This window comes from Scylla paramamosain, chromosome 6 (assembly GCF_035594125.1).
Source record: "Scylla paramamosain isolate STU-SP2022 chromosome 6, ASM3559412v1, whole genome shotgun sequence".
Lineage (NCBI taxonomy): Eukaryota > Metazoa > Arthropoda > Malacostraca > Decapoda > Portunidae > Scylla > Scylla paramamosain.
In genome coordinates this window covers 23,870,552-23,884,348 of record NC_087156.1, presented here as the reverse complement: position 1 = coordinate 23,884,348, position 13,797 = coordinate 23,870,552, and the positions used below count along the sequence as shown (strand labels likewise).

The 13,797-nt window shown below is 35.7% G+C and overlaps 1 protein-coding gene across 3 annotated transcripts in view; it reads left to right on the top strand.

Annotated features, from left to right (window-relative positions):
- The window catches only part of LOC135101451 (transcription elongation factor SPT5-like), a 28,852-nt gene that overhangs the window by 11,276 nt on the left and 3,779 nt on the right, over window positions 1-13,797 (top strand). For 2 of the 3 annotated variants that reach the window (XM_064005422.1, XM_064005423.1), the window contains exons 8-20: window positions 97-187; window positions 366-477; window positions 890-1,148; window positions 1,317-1,631; window positions 1,741-1,832; window positions 2,003-2,198; window positions 3,518-3,643; window positions 3,860-4,091; window positions 6,434-6,737; window positions 7,155-7,258; window positions 11,351-11,476; window positions 12,027-12,194; window positions 13,439-13,554. In XM_064005422.1, coding sequence (XP_063861492.1) covers window positions 97-187; window positions 366-477; window positions 890-1,148; window positions 1,317-1,631; window positions 1,741-1,832; window positions 2,003-2,198; window positions 3,518-3,643; window positions 3,860-4,091; window positions 6,434-6,737; window positions 7,155-7,258; window positions 11,351-11,476; window positions 12,027-12,194; window positions 13,439-13,554 — 2,241 coding nt within the window. The remainder of the gene's footprint in view (window positions 1-96; window positions 188-365; window positions 478-889; window positions 1,149-1,316; window positions 1,632-1,740; window positions 1,833-2,002; window positions 2,199-3,517; window positions 3,644-3,859; window positions 4,092-6,433; window positions 6,738-7,154; window positions 7,259-11,350; window positions 11,477-12,026; window positions 12,195-13,438; window positions 13,555-13,797) is intronic. The other variant, XM_064005424.1, reaches the window with a different exon arrangement.

Below are 13,797 nucleotides of genomic sequence, written 5' to 3'. Positions count from 1 at the left end.
GACTTTAGTCATGTATTTTTTGTATTCTTTTGTAAAATTTATGAGTTATAGTTTATAGATACACATACTGGATGCCAATATTCATACTTCCTCCAGATGGTGCCAATCAACCAAATGACAGATGTACTACGTGTAGTGAAGGAGGTGCCCACACTGAAGCGAGGGGCTTGGGTTAGACTCAAGAGAGGCAAGTTTTTAAATTCTAAATGATCAGTGTAATTATCATATTTAAGTATGCACTTCACATATGAGATAGAAAGATAAATCAAGAGGAGTAAAAAATTTATGCATATACCAAGAGGTTATATACTAGTGAAAAAAATATCCTTATTGTTGCAATGTGATTAACTTAGATTTTAATTCAGGGATCTTCAAGGATGACTTGGCACAAGTGGATTATGTTGATGCATCACAGAATACAGTACATCTCAAGCTCATCCCTCGCATTGATTATACACGTATGCGAGGAGCTCTCAAGTAGGTTTTTCTTTCTTTTCCTCTCTCTCTCTCTCTCTCTCTCTCTCTCTCTCTCTCTCTCTCTCTCTCTCTCTCTCTCTCTCTCTCTCTCTCTCTCTCTCTCTCTCTCTCTCTCTCTCTCTCTCTCTCTCTGATTTTATAGAGTTATCTCTTCACTGTTAATGTATTGGCTGGATTTACATAGTTTATTCTTTGGAAATGAAAATTATATTTTATAGAGATATCTCTTTACTGTTAATGTTTTGGCTGGATTTACATACTTTATTGTTTGGAAATAAAGAATTATATATATAAGCTGTGCATACATATATGTTGTGTGCTGTAAAATAGGGTTAAATGAAAGTCTTTTTTGGTTATGGCTGAACTTGTGTTTATAGTGACCTATCTGTTAATGATGTTTATGATATTTTAGATCAAGCCAGCCAGAAAATGACCTCAAAAGAAAAAAACCGAGACGTCCTGCCCAGAAGTTGTTTGACACAGATGCTATTCGTGCCATTGGTGGTGAAGTCACGCAGGATGGTGACTTCCTTAATTTTGAAATGAATCGTTACACTCATAAGGGATATTTGTATAAGTCATTTGCTATATCGGCTATTGTAGCAGATGGAGTAAAACCAACATTAAGTGAACTTGAGAAGTTTGAGGAACAAAGCCTGGCAGACATGGAGGTAAATGTTTTTTCACTGTACTTTGCATATAATTTACATTATATTAAAGTGGATTGCAATTTTCAGCATAATCATAATTAGTAGGATTTTCCTGAAAGGTTGTTAGAGGGTTGTAAATAATGAAGAAAATCTAGAAACTTTTAATCGGCATTATTTTCCCTTGTGCAGCTCACCACAAGTGGTCGTGAGGATGATGGTCACAGCTTTGCTCCAGGTGACAACGTTGAAGTAGTTGAAGGTGAATTGGTGAATTTGATGGGCTCAGTAACACGTGTCGATGGAAACAAGATTACAATCTTCCCCAAGCATGAAGATCTTAAGGATGAATTAGAATTTCTTGCTCATGAACTGAAGAAATATTTCAATCAAGGTGACCATGTGAAAGTCATTGCAGGAAGATATGAAGGTGACACAGGACTCATTGTCAGAGTGGAAGAAAATATGATTGTTCTCTTCTCTGATCTGACAATGCATGAACTCAAGGTAATGTATAATTTTTATTTGGAATTCATGATCACAGATATCAGGGATATGGTATTTCCATTTTTATGTTGCTTCAAAATAGATGATAATTTGTTGTGCATCACTTCAGGTATTGCCTCGAGATCTCCAGTTGTGTGCTGATGTTGCCACTGGTGTTGATTCTCTTGGCCAGTTCCAGTGGGGAGATTTGGTTTCTCTTGAGTGAGTGAACAATTCCTTTAATATGGTACAAATATATGGAGTTGCTTGCCAAGATAATGATAAGCTAATATTAGCAATTATATATATGATTTCAGTGAAATGATACTATCTGTTTGTATACAGTTTTCAGAAAAGTTTTTTTCTGTTTACTTATCATTTCCTCCTTATAGTGCCCAGACTGTTGGTGTGATTGTGAGACTTGAGAAGGAAAATTTCCAAGTTTTGAACATGCATGGCAAGCTTGTTCATGTCAAGCCCCAAGCAGTGCATAAGAAGAAGGAAAACAGACGTGCCATGGCTCTAGATTCTGAACAAAGCACAATCCAAGTGAAGGATATTGTAAAAGTTATTGATGGGCCACATTCAGTGAGTGATATAGTTGTTTTATGTTATCATCACATTAGCACTAAGTTTTCTTTCACAAAATAGGGCATATGCAAAGAACATCTTAAACATCTAAGTGAAAAGGAGATAGTGCTTAACTGTTTGACTGGATAAAGGGGAAGGAAAGTGAATGCAAATTGGTAGGGAATCATAAGTAGGAGGATGAAGGGATGAAGCTTTGATGGCTTATATCCTCTACAAAATATTTGAATTATGAGAAAGTAAAACTTGAATAAGTCACTATAATAGGGGATCAGCCATATTCAAATTCCAACTTACATGAAACTACTCTTGCAGGCCTAGGATCTTCAGTTTCATCCTTTTCCTTCCTCTAGAGCCTTTCCATGCACCTTACTCTGTGGGCATGACACTGAGAAGGGCTGATGTTCTAGAACGGTTATGGTTCAGGTTGAAGTTCAGGAGATTTAGTCCTGCAGTGGCACCTTCCTGTTGCAGTCTTGCATACAATTTTTTTTTCTGTTCTGAGATGCTTTCTTGTTTCTCTCAAGTATCACTTTATTTTCTTTGTATTCTCTCTCTTTCCTTCCAAGTATAGTATAATATTCCTTAATTTTTTTTTATGTTGCTGTTGTCAAAAAGGAGCTCGTCAAAAATTCCATATTTGTTTTCCACGTATGGTCTTTGTAATTTATCCACCTTCCTCTGGTCTTTATTGCTTTTCTTGTTATCAGTCCATTTCCTCTCTCTTGAACCAATTTGCTGTACACAAGCTTTGTTTATTTGCAGTAGCTTGGTTCAAGAGACAGGGAATGGACTGATAATAAGGATAAAAGACAAATGGACAAATTATAACTGTATAAAAATGAAGATTGGATCATTGGTGAGCTCCTTTTTTGACAACAATAATACTGAAACACCAAAAATATTGTACAGAAAAAGTTCAAGGAAAATTAAGTGATATTTGAGAGAAACAAAAGAACTATCAGACTATAGAAACTGTAAACAAGAATACATCAGGAAGGTGCCGTTGCAAAGACTAAAGTTTGTGACCTTCAACCAGAGCCAGCAGCCCTTTGTTGCACCACGTCAGAAATTACTGTATAGATTATGTTGAGTTTGGTCTGGTTTGACTTAATTTAATTGGTATGGTGTTAAAATTACAAAGAAAAATTTTGTAATCATCTTTTTGGAATTTTTTTAATTGAATATTTTGTTGCCTTACAGAAATTCCAGCTTATAAAATGGTTTTATTGTGCTGTATTTTCTATCTAGTGGAATCTTACTGATTTTAAGATTTCTGCTTTGTGACCAACTGGTTTAATTGTATGATTTTACTTCAGGGTCGCCAGGGTGAAATACGTCATCTGTATCGAAACTTTGCATTCTTACATTCTAAGATTATGATTGAAAATGGTGGAATATTTGTTTGCAAGACGAGGCATTTGTCTCAAGCTGGAGGAGCAAAGGTAAGAATCTTGACATTAAGGATTGAGCTATTTAAATGCTTGGTAGATGAGTCCAAATAAAAATTGAATAGGAATTATGTTTAAAATTCCTGTTTAGTGGAATACTCAAGTTTAAGTGATAGCTATAAGTATTGATTAAGAAGTGAGAAATGAACATAATCTAGCATAAAGTATGATCATGGTGTATTTAGTGCATTTGTTTCTCTGTTTTTTCAGTCAAGTGGAGGTGGCCTGGGTGCTGGGGGTCTTGGGATGGGCATGGGTTTCATGTCTCCACGGCTGTCCTCTCCAGCTCATTCCACAGGCAGTCAGAGTGAGCGAGGCGATCATGGAGGTGGAGGGGGTGGCTTTGGTGAGCGAGGAAGAGGACGTGGGAGAGGCAGAGGAGCAGGCCGGGACAGAGGTATTATTGGCCAGACTATCAAGATTACACAGGGACCATACAAAGGTATGATACTCCTTCATTTTACTCATTATGTTGCTAATGTACTCTCTCACTCTGAGATTAAAGCAGTATGTTTAATTTAAAAAAAATTATGAGATCTCTACAAAGGTTTCTCAAAACTGCAGTTCAGGAGATATTGCATGGCAAGTTGATGAAATGGATGGGAACAGTGATAGGGTTAATTTATGCTTGATTGTGATAATTGGAGCTTTCCATATATATATATATATATATATATATATATATATATATATATATATATATATATATATATATATATATGTAGTTGTGTTGTAAATAGTAAAAAAAAAAAAAAAAACTGATGAAGTGAAATATTGATTTTGACTTCTGTAAAAGATTTGAGCAAGTTGTGCAGCCAGTTTAAGGACATTCCAGTGCTAAGTTGCCATGATTTCAGAATTTTGAGTTTAGACCTGTATTGGAAGTACAGTTGGTTAATATAAAGTGTTGTTACACTGTCTTTTATGACAGTGCCTTCATCATGAGTTATTTATTATTAAAACTAGACCATTGCTGTGATTGGCATTACAGATAAACTTTATTTGATTTATAAGAAATTTATCATTTGTGCATGTTGGTAGAAGGATGTGTTCCCCAGGTTCAATGAAAACTTTTTAGCATGGAACTTATAATTTCCTTCAGTTTTAGTTATTGTCAGTGCTATATTGTTCTCAGTATTAATAAATATTAAAAAGCCCAAAGTAAACAAAGTAAACAAACAAACTTTTTAAGTGCAAAATCTTGCTGTTTATAAGAAAAAAATATAAAGTGACAGACACTTGCTTTTTAATATAATTACAGTGGAACCTTGGTTCTTGAATTTAACTCTTTCCTGAATGCTGTTCAAAATCCAAAGTGTTAAAAAACCAAAACTATTTTCCCAAATACATTTCCCAAATATTTTCCCAAATAAATAAAAACAAATTACTCATATTTATAGAAACTATAAATTAGTAATAAATGGCAGCTTTTCCTATGTCTTTTAATATTTGAAATCAAGTAACTTTGTTCTAGAACTGAATCATGGTACAACAACCAAAGCAATAATGAGTTCAAAATTTTGTTCGAAAAGGGAGGCGTTTGGTAACCAAGGTTCCACTGTATTGTATTAATTCATCTCATAACATCTCTGGACACTTAGTAATGATCAGTTAGGGTTTGTTTGGCACTTATAATTGCATTCAATTTATATATATATATATATATATATATATATATATATATATATATATATATATATATATATATATATATATATATATATATATATATATATATATATATATATATGTGTGTGTGTGTGTGTGTGTGTGTGTACTGTACTATATTTTTTTAGTATTATAATAAAATAGTTAAAATAGTTCAATGAATGCATACGTGTCCATGTTGAAATACATTGCTATAACAACCAGTAAATGACTCTGGGATGTAGGTACAAGTCACCACCAAGTGAAACGTGACAACTGTGACTTGAACTCTTTCAAGAGGGAGGTTTCATGACACTTATCCTTTAATTTTTGACAACTGCTTTTGACTCTGTTTGGGGGCCGGCACCTCAGTGGACCTTTTTATTTTGTTGCCTTTGGCCAATGCCCCTCCTACATAAAAAGGAGAAAAAAAAAAATCATATAGCTGACTGTAGATGTACAGAATAAGGAGAGAGAGATGTAGTACTGTCGGGAAGATTGACAAGAAGAGACAATTCTTACAGAATCCTTGTCCTCCCAAGAATGGAAGATTTACTTCTTTCACAATATAAATCACCCAAGACAGTTTAAGACTTCAAACAGTAGAATGTGGTTGACCAAGCATTATTAGGATACAATAGACACCCAATCTTAGAGCTATATAATTACTAAGTTTAAATCAACCCAGTTCATAATAAGAGGTAAAGAAGAAATGTATGAAGTTGGAGAAATATCTTGTACCTGGGCACTTCTGGACTTAATTGATATTACTTTCAATTTGGAATTCTCTAACTCACTTTGTTAGAGAAAGGCAACTGAGCAAACTTTTTGCTGAGTTTAAATTTTAGTGTTTTGGCTCTTTTAAATTTGAATCTATGAATCCATATATATTATGCAGACAAAACTTAGTATATGAAGAGGTAGTGTGTTGTGCCATAAAACAGTTTCCATTAACATCGTTTTAGCAATGTGTTAACACAGACCGTATCCAGTTTTAAAATCTGCATTGGTGGGCTCTTTGTCATTAAATATATTTTCAAAAAGGATCTCTTCACCTTCAATCTTGCAGTTTCTAATAAAGTGGAATATTGGGAAATGCATACACTAAAGTGCTCAAATGTCTCCTGCTTTCTCTAGGTCATGTTGGTATTGTCAAGGATGCTACTGATTCTACTGTCCGTGTAGAGCTTCACTCCAAGTGTCAGACCATCATTGTTGATCGCTCTCGTGTATCTGTTGTTGGGGCCACCAATGCCAAGGCTGGCTCCTTCACCTCCTACACACGCACACCAACCTGGGGTGGATCTGCTACTCCTGTTTATGGCAACAGTGGATCACGCACTCCTATGTATGGCTCTCAGACTCCTCAATATGATGGTTCCCGCACACCACATTATGGAAGCATGACACCGTCTCATGATGGATCAGCAACACCTGGCAGGTTAGACCCCACTACTTTTCATTATTTTGCTTTGTATATTACTTACCTGTGTTACTTCATGATATGTTTTGAGGTATATTTTTATTATGATTTAAGTATATAGAGTAAATTATTTAAAAGATGACAGTAAAATTTGTTTTGTAATAGGGAATATAAGTTAAGATAAAATAACTTGATGGGTTATTTCATATGAAGTTATCTTTTTCTATATCTCTAGAGTTTGTGATGAGTGATGGATTTTTGTAACAAAACACTTACTGTTTGTGATTGATTTTCATTGTAGAAATCTAAAATATAAATATCTTGCATGGTAAACTGCATTGAATATTTAATTGTTATTATATGGGAATGACTTTTATGAAACATTTCTGCATTTGTACAAGTTTAAAATATTTTATTTAATTTTGTGTCTATTAGACAATCAGCTTGGGATCCAACCATCACCAACACTCCTGCTCGCCACTCTGAATTTGATGATTACTCCTTTGATGAAGCCTCCCCATCACCAGCATATAATCCAGGTATTTAATCTCTACAGTACATATGTAAATATTTCATCTTTGTCAGCCAGTGGGGCATAGACTTCTTCTAAATTCCTCCACTTGTCTCTGTCACCTGCCTCTCTATTCCATTATGTCTTCATGTGCTTAACTGTTCCATTGTAACAGTGCTTCTTCTATATCATATCGTATTATATGGGAATGACTATTTTATGAAACAGTTCTGTATTTGCACAGGAAGAGGCAGTAGACACCTGCTGAAATGATAATTATTCCCAGTGAGGTCTAAAGCACTGGATCAGGGGGTGCTATGAACTCATCATTAAACCCAGCTGTGACCTCACTGAACATTTTCCTTTTGTGTCTCAGAACACAAGGGGTGCAGTCACAGCCTGTCCTCTAAAGACAACTCTCTTCCTCCACACAAAACTACAAGCACCTAATAACACACACACCCTTCACTCAAAAATTCAAAATTATCATGGCGACTCCTACACCAGCCTCAGAGTCCCCATCTGGGGACAAATGTCCTCAGGTCTTGACACCCCCCCTCAACTTTTTCTTCATTAACTTCTGCGACATTCGTGGTCTAAGATCTAATTTTCATTCTGTAGAACACCACCTCTCCTCTTCTAAACCTCATCTTTTCCTCACTGAAACTCAGGTGTCATAGGCAACTGACAGTAATCCCTTTTCTGTTCCCTCCTACTTTCTCTATTCTCATTTTCAATCCAAAGCTGGATGTTGTGTTTATGTGTGCAATGACTTAACTTGCTCTCGTTCCCATGCTCTTGATTCTTCAGTGTTTTCTACCATCTGACTGTGACTACAGTGTCACTCTCAAACTAAATTTATCTGTGCTGTATACCTCTCACCTAACTCCTCTGGCTATAAGAAATTCTTTGACTACTTAACTTCCAAAGTGGAGCACATTCTGACTCTTCCCTTTTTAAGAGATCTCCATTCTTGGAGACTTCAGTGTTCACCACCACCTTTGGCTTTCCTCTCCCTTCACTGACCTTCCTGGTGAACTAGCCTTCAACTTTGTTATCCTCCATGACCTAGAGTAATTGGTGCAACACCCTACTTGTATCTACTTGGAGATACGCCCAACATTCTTGACCTCTAATCTTTCTGCTTATGCTGTCACCCTCTCTTCTTTGTTGGGCTCCTCTGATCACAGTCTCATATCTGTATCTTGTCCTATCGCTTCAATCCCTCCTCAGGATCCCCCTAAGTGGAGGTGCTTCTGGTGTTTTGCCTCTGCTAGTTGGGGGGACCTGAGGAGGTATTTTGCTGATTTTCTTTGGAATGACTGCTGCTTCCAAGTAAGAGACCTGTCTTTGTGTGCCGAGCACATAATAGAGGTGATAGTGTCTGGCATGGAGGCATACATTCCTCAGTTTTTTTTTTTTTTTTTTTTTTTTTTTTTTTTTTTACCTAAACCTTTCAAACCTTGGTTTAACACAGCTTGTTCTTGTGCTATACATGATAGAGAGGTGGCCCACAAAAGGTACTTAAGCCTCTCATCACCAGAATCTCATGCACTTTATATTTCTGCCTGGAACCATGTCAAGTCCGTTCTCCAACTAGCCAAAAACTCCTTCATTAATAGAAAGTGTCAAAATCTTTCAAGATCTAACTCCCCTCATGACTTCTGGCATCTAGCCAGAAATATCTCCAATAACTTTGCTTCTTCTTCTTTCCTCCTTTATTTCAACCAGATGGCACCACTGCTATCACATCTATCTGTAAAGCTGAACTCTTTGCTCAAATCTTTGCTAAAAACTCTACCTTGGATGATTCAGGGCTTGTTCCTTCCTCTCCTCTACCCTCTGACTACTTCATGCTACCTATTAGAATTCTTCACAATGATGTTTTCCATGCCCTCGCTGGCCTAAACCCTTGGAAGGCTCATGGACCTGATGGGGTCCCTCTTATTGTTCTCTGAAACTGTGCCTCTGTGCTTGCACCTTGCTTAGTCAAACTTTTTCAACTCTGTCTGTCAACATCTACCTTTCCTTCTTGCTGGATGTTTGCCTACATTCAGCCTGTTCCTAAAAAGGGTGTCCATTCTAATCCCTCAGACTACCGTCCTATTGCTTTAATTTCCTGCCTATCTAAAGTTTTTGAATCTTTCCTCAACAGGAAGATTCTTAAACATCTATCACTTCACAACCTTCTATCTGATTGCCAGTATGGGTTCCATTAAGGCTGCTCTACTGGTGATCTTCTGGCTTTCCTCAATGAGTCTTGGTTGTCCTCTTTTAAAGATTTTGGTGAAACTTTTGCTGTTGCCTTGGATATACCAAAAAGCTTTTGATAGAGTCTGGCACAAAGCTTTGATTTTCCAAACTACCCTCCTACGGCCTCTATTCTCTCTGTAACTTTATCTCAAATGTCCTTTCTGACCATTCTATTGCTGCTGTGGTAGATGGGCACTGTTCTCCTAAATCTATTAACAGTGGTGTTCCTCAGGATTCTGTCCTGTCACGCACTCTCTTATTATTCATCAATGACCTTCTAAACCAAACTTCTTGTCCTATCCACTCATATGCTGATGATACCAACCTGCACTTTTCCATGTCTTTTCATAGACGTTCAACACTTCAGGAAGTAAACATTTCATGCAGGGAAGCCACAGAATGCCTGACTTCTGATCTTTCTAAAGTTTCTGATTGGGGCAGAGCAAACTTGGTATTGTTCATTGCCTCAAAAACTAATTTTTCCACCTATCAACTCGACACAACCTTCCAGACAACTATCCCCTCTTCTTAAGTTACACTCAACCGTCCCCCTCTTCTACACTGAACATCCTCAGTCTGTCCTTTACTTATAATCTGAACAGGAAACTTCACATCTCATCTCTAGCTAAAACAGCTTCTATGAAGTCAGGCGTTCTGAGATGTCTCCACCAGTTTTTCTCACACTCCCAGCTGCTAAGTCTGTACAAGGGCCTTATCCGTCCATGTATGGAGTATGCTTCACATGTCTGGGGGGGGGTTCCATTCATCCCGCTCTTCTAGACAGGGTGGAATCAAAAACTTTTTGTCTCATCACTCCTGACCTCTGACTGACTGTCTTCAGCCTCTCTCTCGTAGCTGCAGTGTTTCATCTCTAGCTATCTTCTACCGCTATTTTCATGCTAACTGCTCTTCTGATCTTGCTAACTGCATGCCTCCCCTCCTCCCACATCCTCGATGCACAAGACTTTCTTCCTTCTCTTATCCTTATTCTGTCCATCTCTAATGCAAGAGTTAACCAGTACTCTTGGTCATTCATCCCTTTCTGGTAAACTCTGGAACTCCCTGCCTGCTTCTGTATTTTCACCTTCCTATGACTTGAATTCCTTGAAGAGGGAGGTTGCAAGACACTTATCCTTCAATTTTTTACTACTGCTTTGGACCCTTTTCTGGGACTGGCATCTCAGTGGGCTTTTTTTTTTTTTTTTTTTTTTGCCCTTGGCCAGTGTCCCTCCTACATAAAAAAAAAAAAAAAAAATATATATATATATATATATATATATATATATATATATATATATATATATATATATATATATATATATATATTATAGAATATATATATTATAATATATATATATTATCAGTGTTAATTGATAAAATAAGCAAAAGGTGGATTTCTTGGATGTCAGGACAAGAATTAAAATTACTCATATTGATCATTCAGTATGGCTGTTGCAGGTTTTACTATTGCATCAATACTACAGCATCCATGGAAGCAGAGGGTTAAGTGTACTTGTACATTGTGAAGCATGTAATTGTAAAATACAGTAGTTACTTGATTTTTATACTGCTTTAGTTCTGCAATAGAACGGTTGTGTGTAAATGTAATATGACCCTTTTCTAAATGTATTTCATGTTTCTTTTAAGCATTCAAAATTGATGTTCTACAGGTAAAAAAGAAAGTGTTGTGGGAGATTGTACCAGCGAGAAAAAAAAAAAATAAATAAATAAATAAACTGAAAAAGATGCAATGAATCTTGTGTTACAATGTTTCTTATATTTAATGTTTATTTTATTTATTTATTTATTTATTTTTGTTTACTTATTTATTTATTATTTTATTTATTTATTTATTTATTTTTTGCAGGGACCCCAGGTTATCAGTCTGATGCTGGCCAAGGTCCTTACACACCTCAGACTCCTGGCACTGTCTATAGTTCAGACCACAACTACAGTCCTTACCAGCCAGAGCCATCTCCTTCAGGATACCAACGTAAGTCTTTAATTTTTTTTTTTTTTTTTTTTTTTTTTGTATGAGTGCATATATGAATAAAGAATGATAATGAATGAATGTATTGAGTTGTGAGGGTTCAACTGAGTAGTAAGAAATCTATATTATTATTGAAATTAGGTTTATGAATTGGAATGATAAAATGTAAAAGATCTTAGGGAAATACATAAATAAGAAGAGGGGATTGAAGGCATTGGGAAACTCCTCAGTGTATTCCTTTGATGAGACAAAGATAAAATATGATGTCTGAGCGATCTTCTATTAAGGAAGATAGTATCATTATGTAGATAGAATATTATGACAAATATTTATATTTTCTTCGGTTTTATGAATGTTAACCCCCATTTATTTCTTATTTCTATTTAGGCCTTTTGTTACTTGGTCTTACTCAAAAAATGTAGCATGTGTACTGTTATGATGAAGTAAATAGAAATGGTAGTGATGTGATTAGATATATATAATACACCATTCACATTAATTGATAGTCTTAATCATTGTATAGTTGGCTTTGACTAATTTTTCTTTACATTAGCAGCTGGTGGTAGTCCTGCTGCTTATGTTGGCACTCCAAGCCCAGGCACTGGGTATCAAGGATCTCCATCTCCTGTCTCTGGTTATGCATCACCCTCACCCTTGGCTTCCTTCAGCCCCATGACACCTGGAGCAGCATCACCCTACAATCCTCAGACACCTGGGGCTGGTAAGTTTTTAACTTCAATAGCTTTTATTTCATTTTATTTGATATTAATTTATTTTATCAAATTTCAGGAATGGACATGATATCTATATCAGTATTTATATGGTAGAGATAAGAGAATATCTATCAAGCTGATTTATAAAAAAATAAACTTTGTATGTGTAGAAGGACTTGTATTCAGCAACATCTTGTAAAGATAGGTATCATTTTAATTAAATACACATTAAAAATATAGCTGCTGACTTTTCACTTTTCTTAAATTTTATGATTATTGAATCTCAGGATCTTCTGTGTGTTCAGTTTCTGTAATTGATGTAAAAGACAATATAGGGAATATTGAATATAATGAGTTTTTTCATGAGCAAGTTTGACAGATTAATATGAATGACATTACAGACATGCTTCTTTATTATTTTGATGCCTCACTTTATAAACTCTTTTCTCTTCATTTTCTCATCATGGAAGTAACATCTCATTGTATTTCTTTTTATTCAGTATACTACTACACAATTTTTATTGCTTGCTTAGGTGCCTATTTCAGATCTCTTATGTATTTTCACTCCACATGTCCTTCTCATATAACTCATTTGTATAGAAGTCTTGATTGTTGTGCTCTATCCAGGCTTCTGATCCAGATGTCAGTATTGGCAGGAGAAAACTCCTCTTTATCCATAGGCTCACTTTCATGACTTGTGAATTAAAATTCAGTAAAATGGGAGGAGAGAGAGAGAGAGAGAGAGAGAGAGAGAGAGAGAGAGAGAGAGAGAGAGAGAGAGAGAGAGAGAGAGAGAGAGAGAGAGAGAGTTGTATTAAAAGAATCGCTCCATAATGTTTTTGTAACATTTTATATATTACTGCCGCCTGCAGTGACTATGGAATTAATACTAAAATAAATCTTATAAGGAAAAAGACAATAGCAATTTAATTTTTATTTATTTATTTATTTATTTTTTATAAAATGCCATGTAAGCAAAGGATGAAACTGATTTTTGTTAAAAATGTTTCACATCTCCAATGAACAAAGAGGGTGATTGGAGTACACTAAAATGTGTGAATGATGAAGAAAATGTCTTTCTGAATAGTTGCTTATGAGATATTTTATGGAAATCTGTATGGACTCTCTGTTCAGGACCTGCCCTCCCCCACCTCAAAGATTGAATACCATATTTCAATATTCATTCCATAGCCACCACAAATGGCAGTCACCTTTGTGATACTTTCACGTTAAGTTCACATGTTGTCCACAGGTATGGATACGCTGGGCATGCATGACTGGCAGACAACAGACATTGAAGTAAGAATTAGAGAGACGCATGATGATTCAGGTCTTATTGGTCAGACTGGCGTCATTCGAGGAGTATCGGTAAGATCATCAAATATTGTTAACACGTTGTATGATATTGACAAATTTTATTTATTGAAGCTATAAAAAAAAAGTTTTTTCCCAAACTTGAGGCTTGAAAAGGACTAGCAAGTAAACTTTTTTTTTTTTAACCCTTTCTATACAAGATCTCTGACCTAGGGTAACAAAAAGTTTAAAAACATTTAGTGCCAAGTCGTCATAGAGAAAGAAAAAAGCTTCTAGGGAAGCTTCATATAAAGTTTT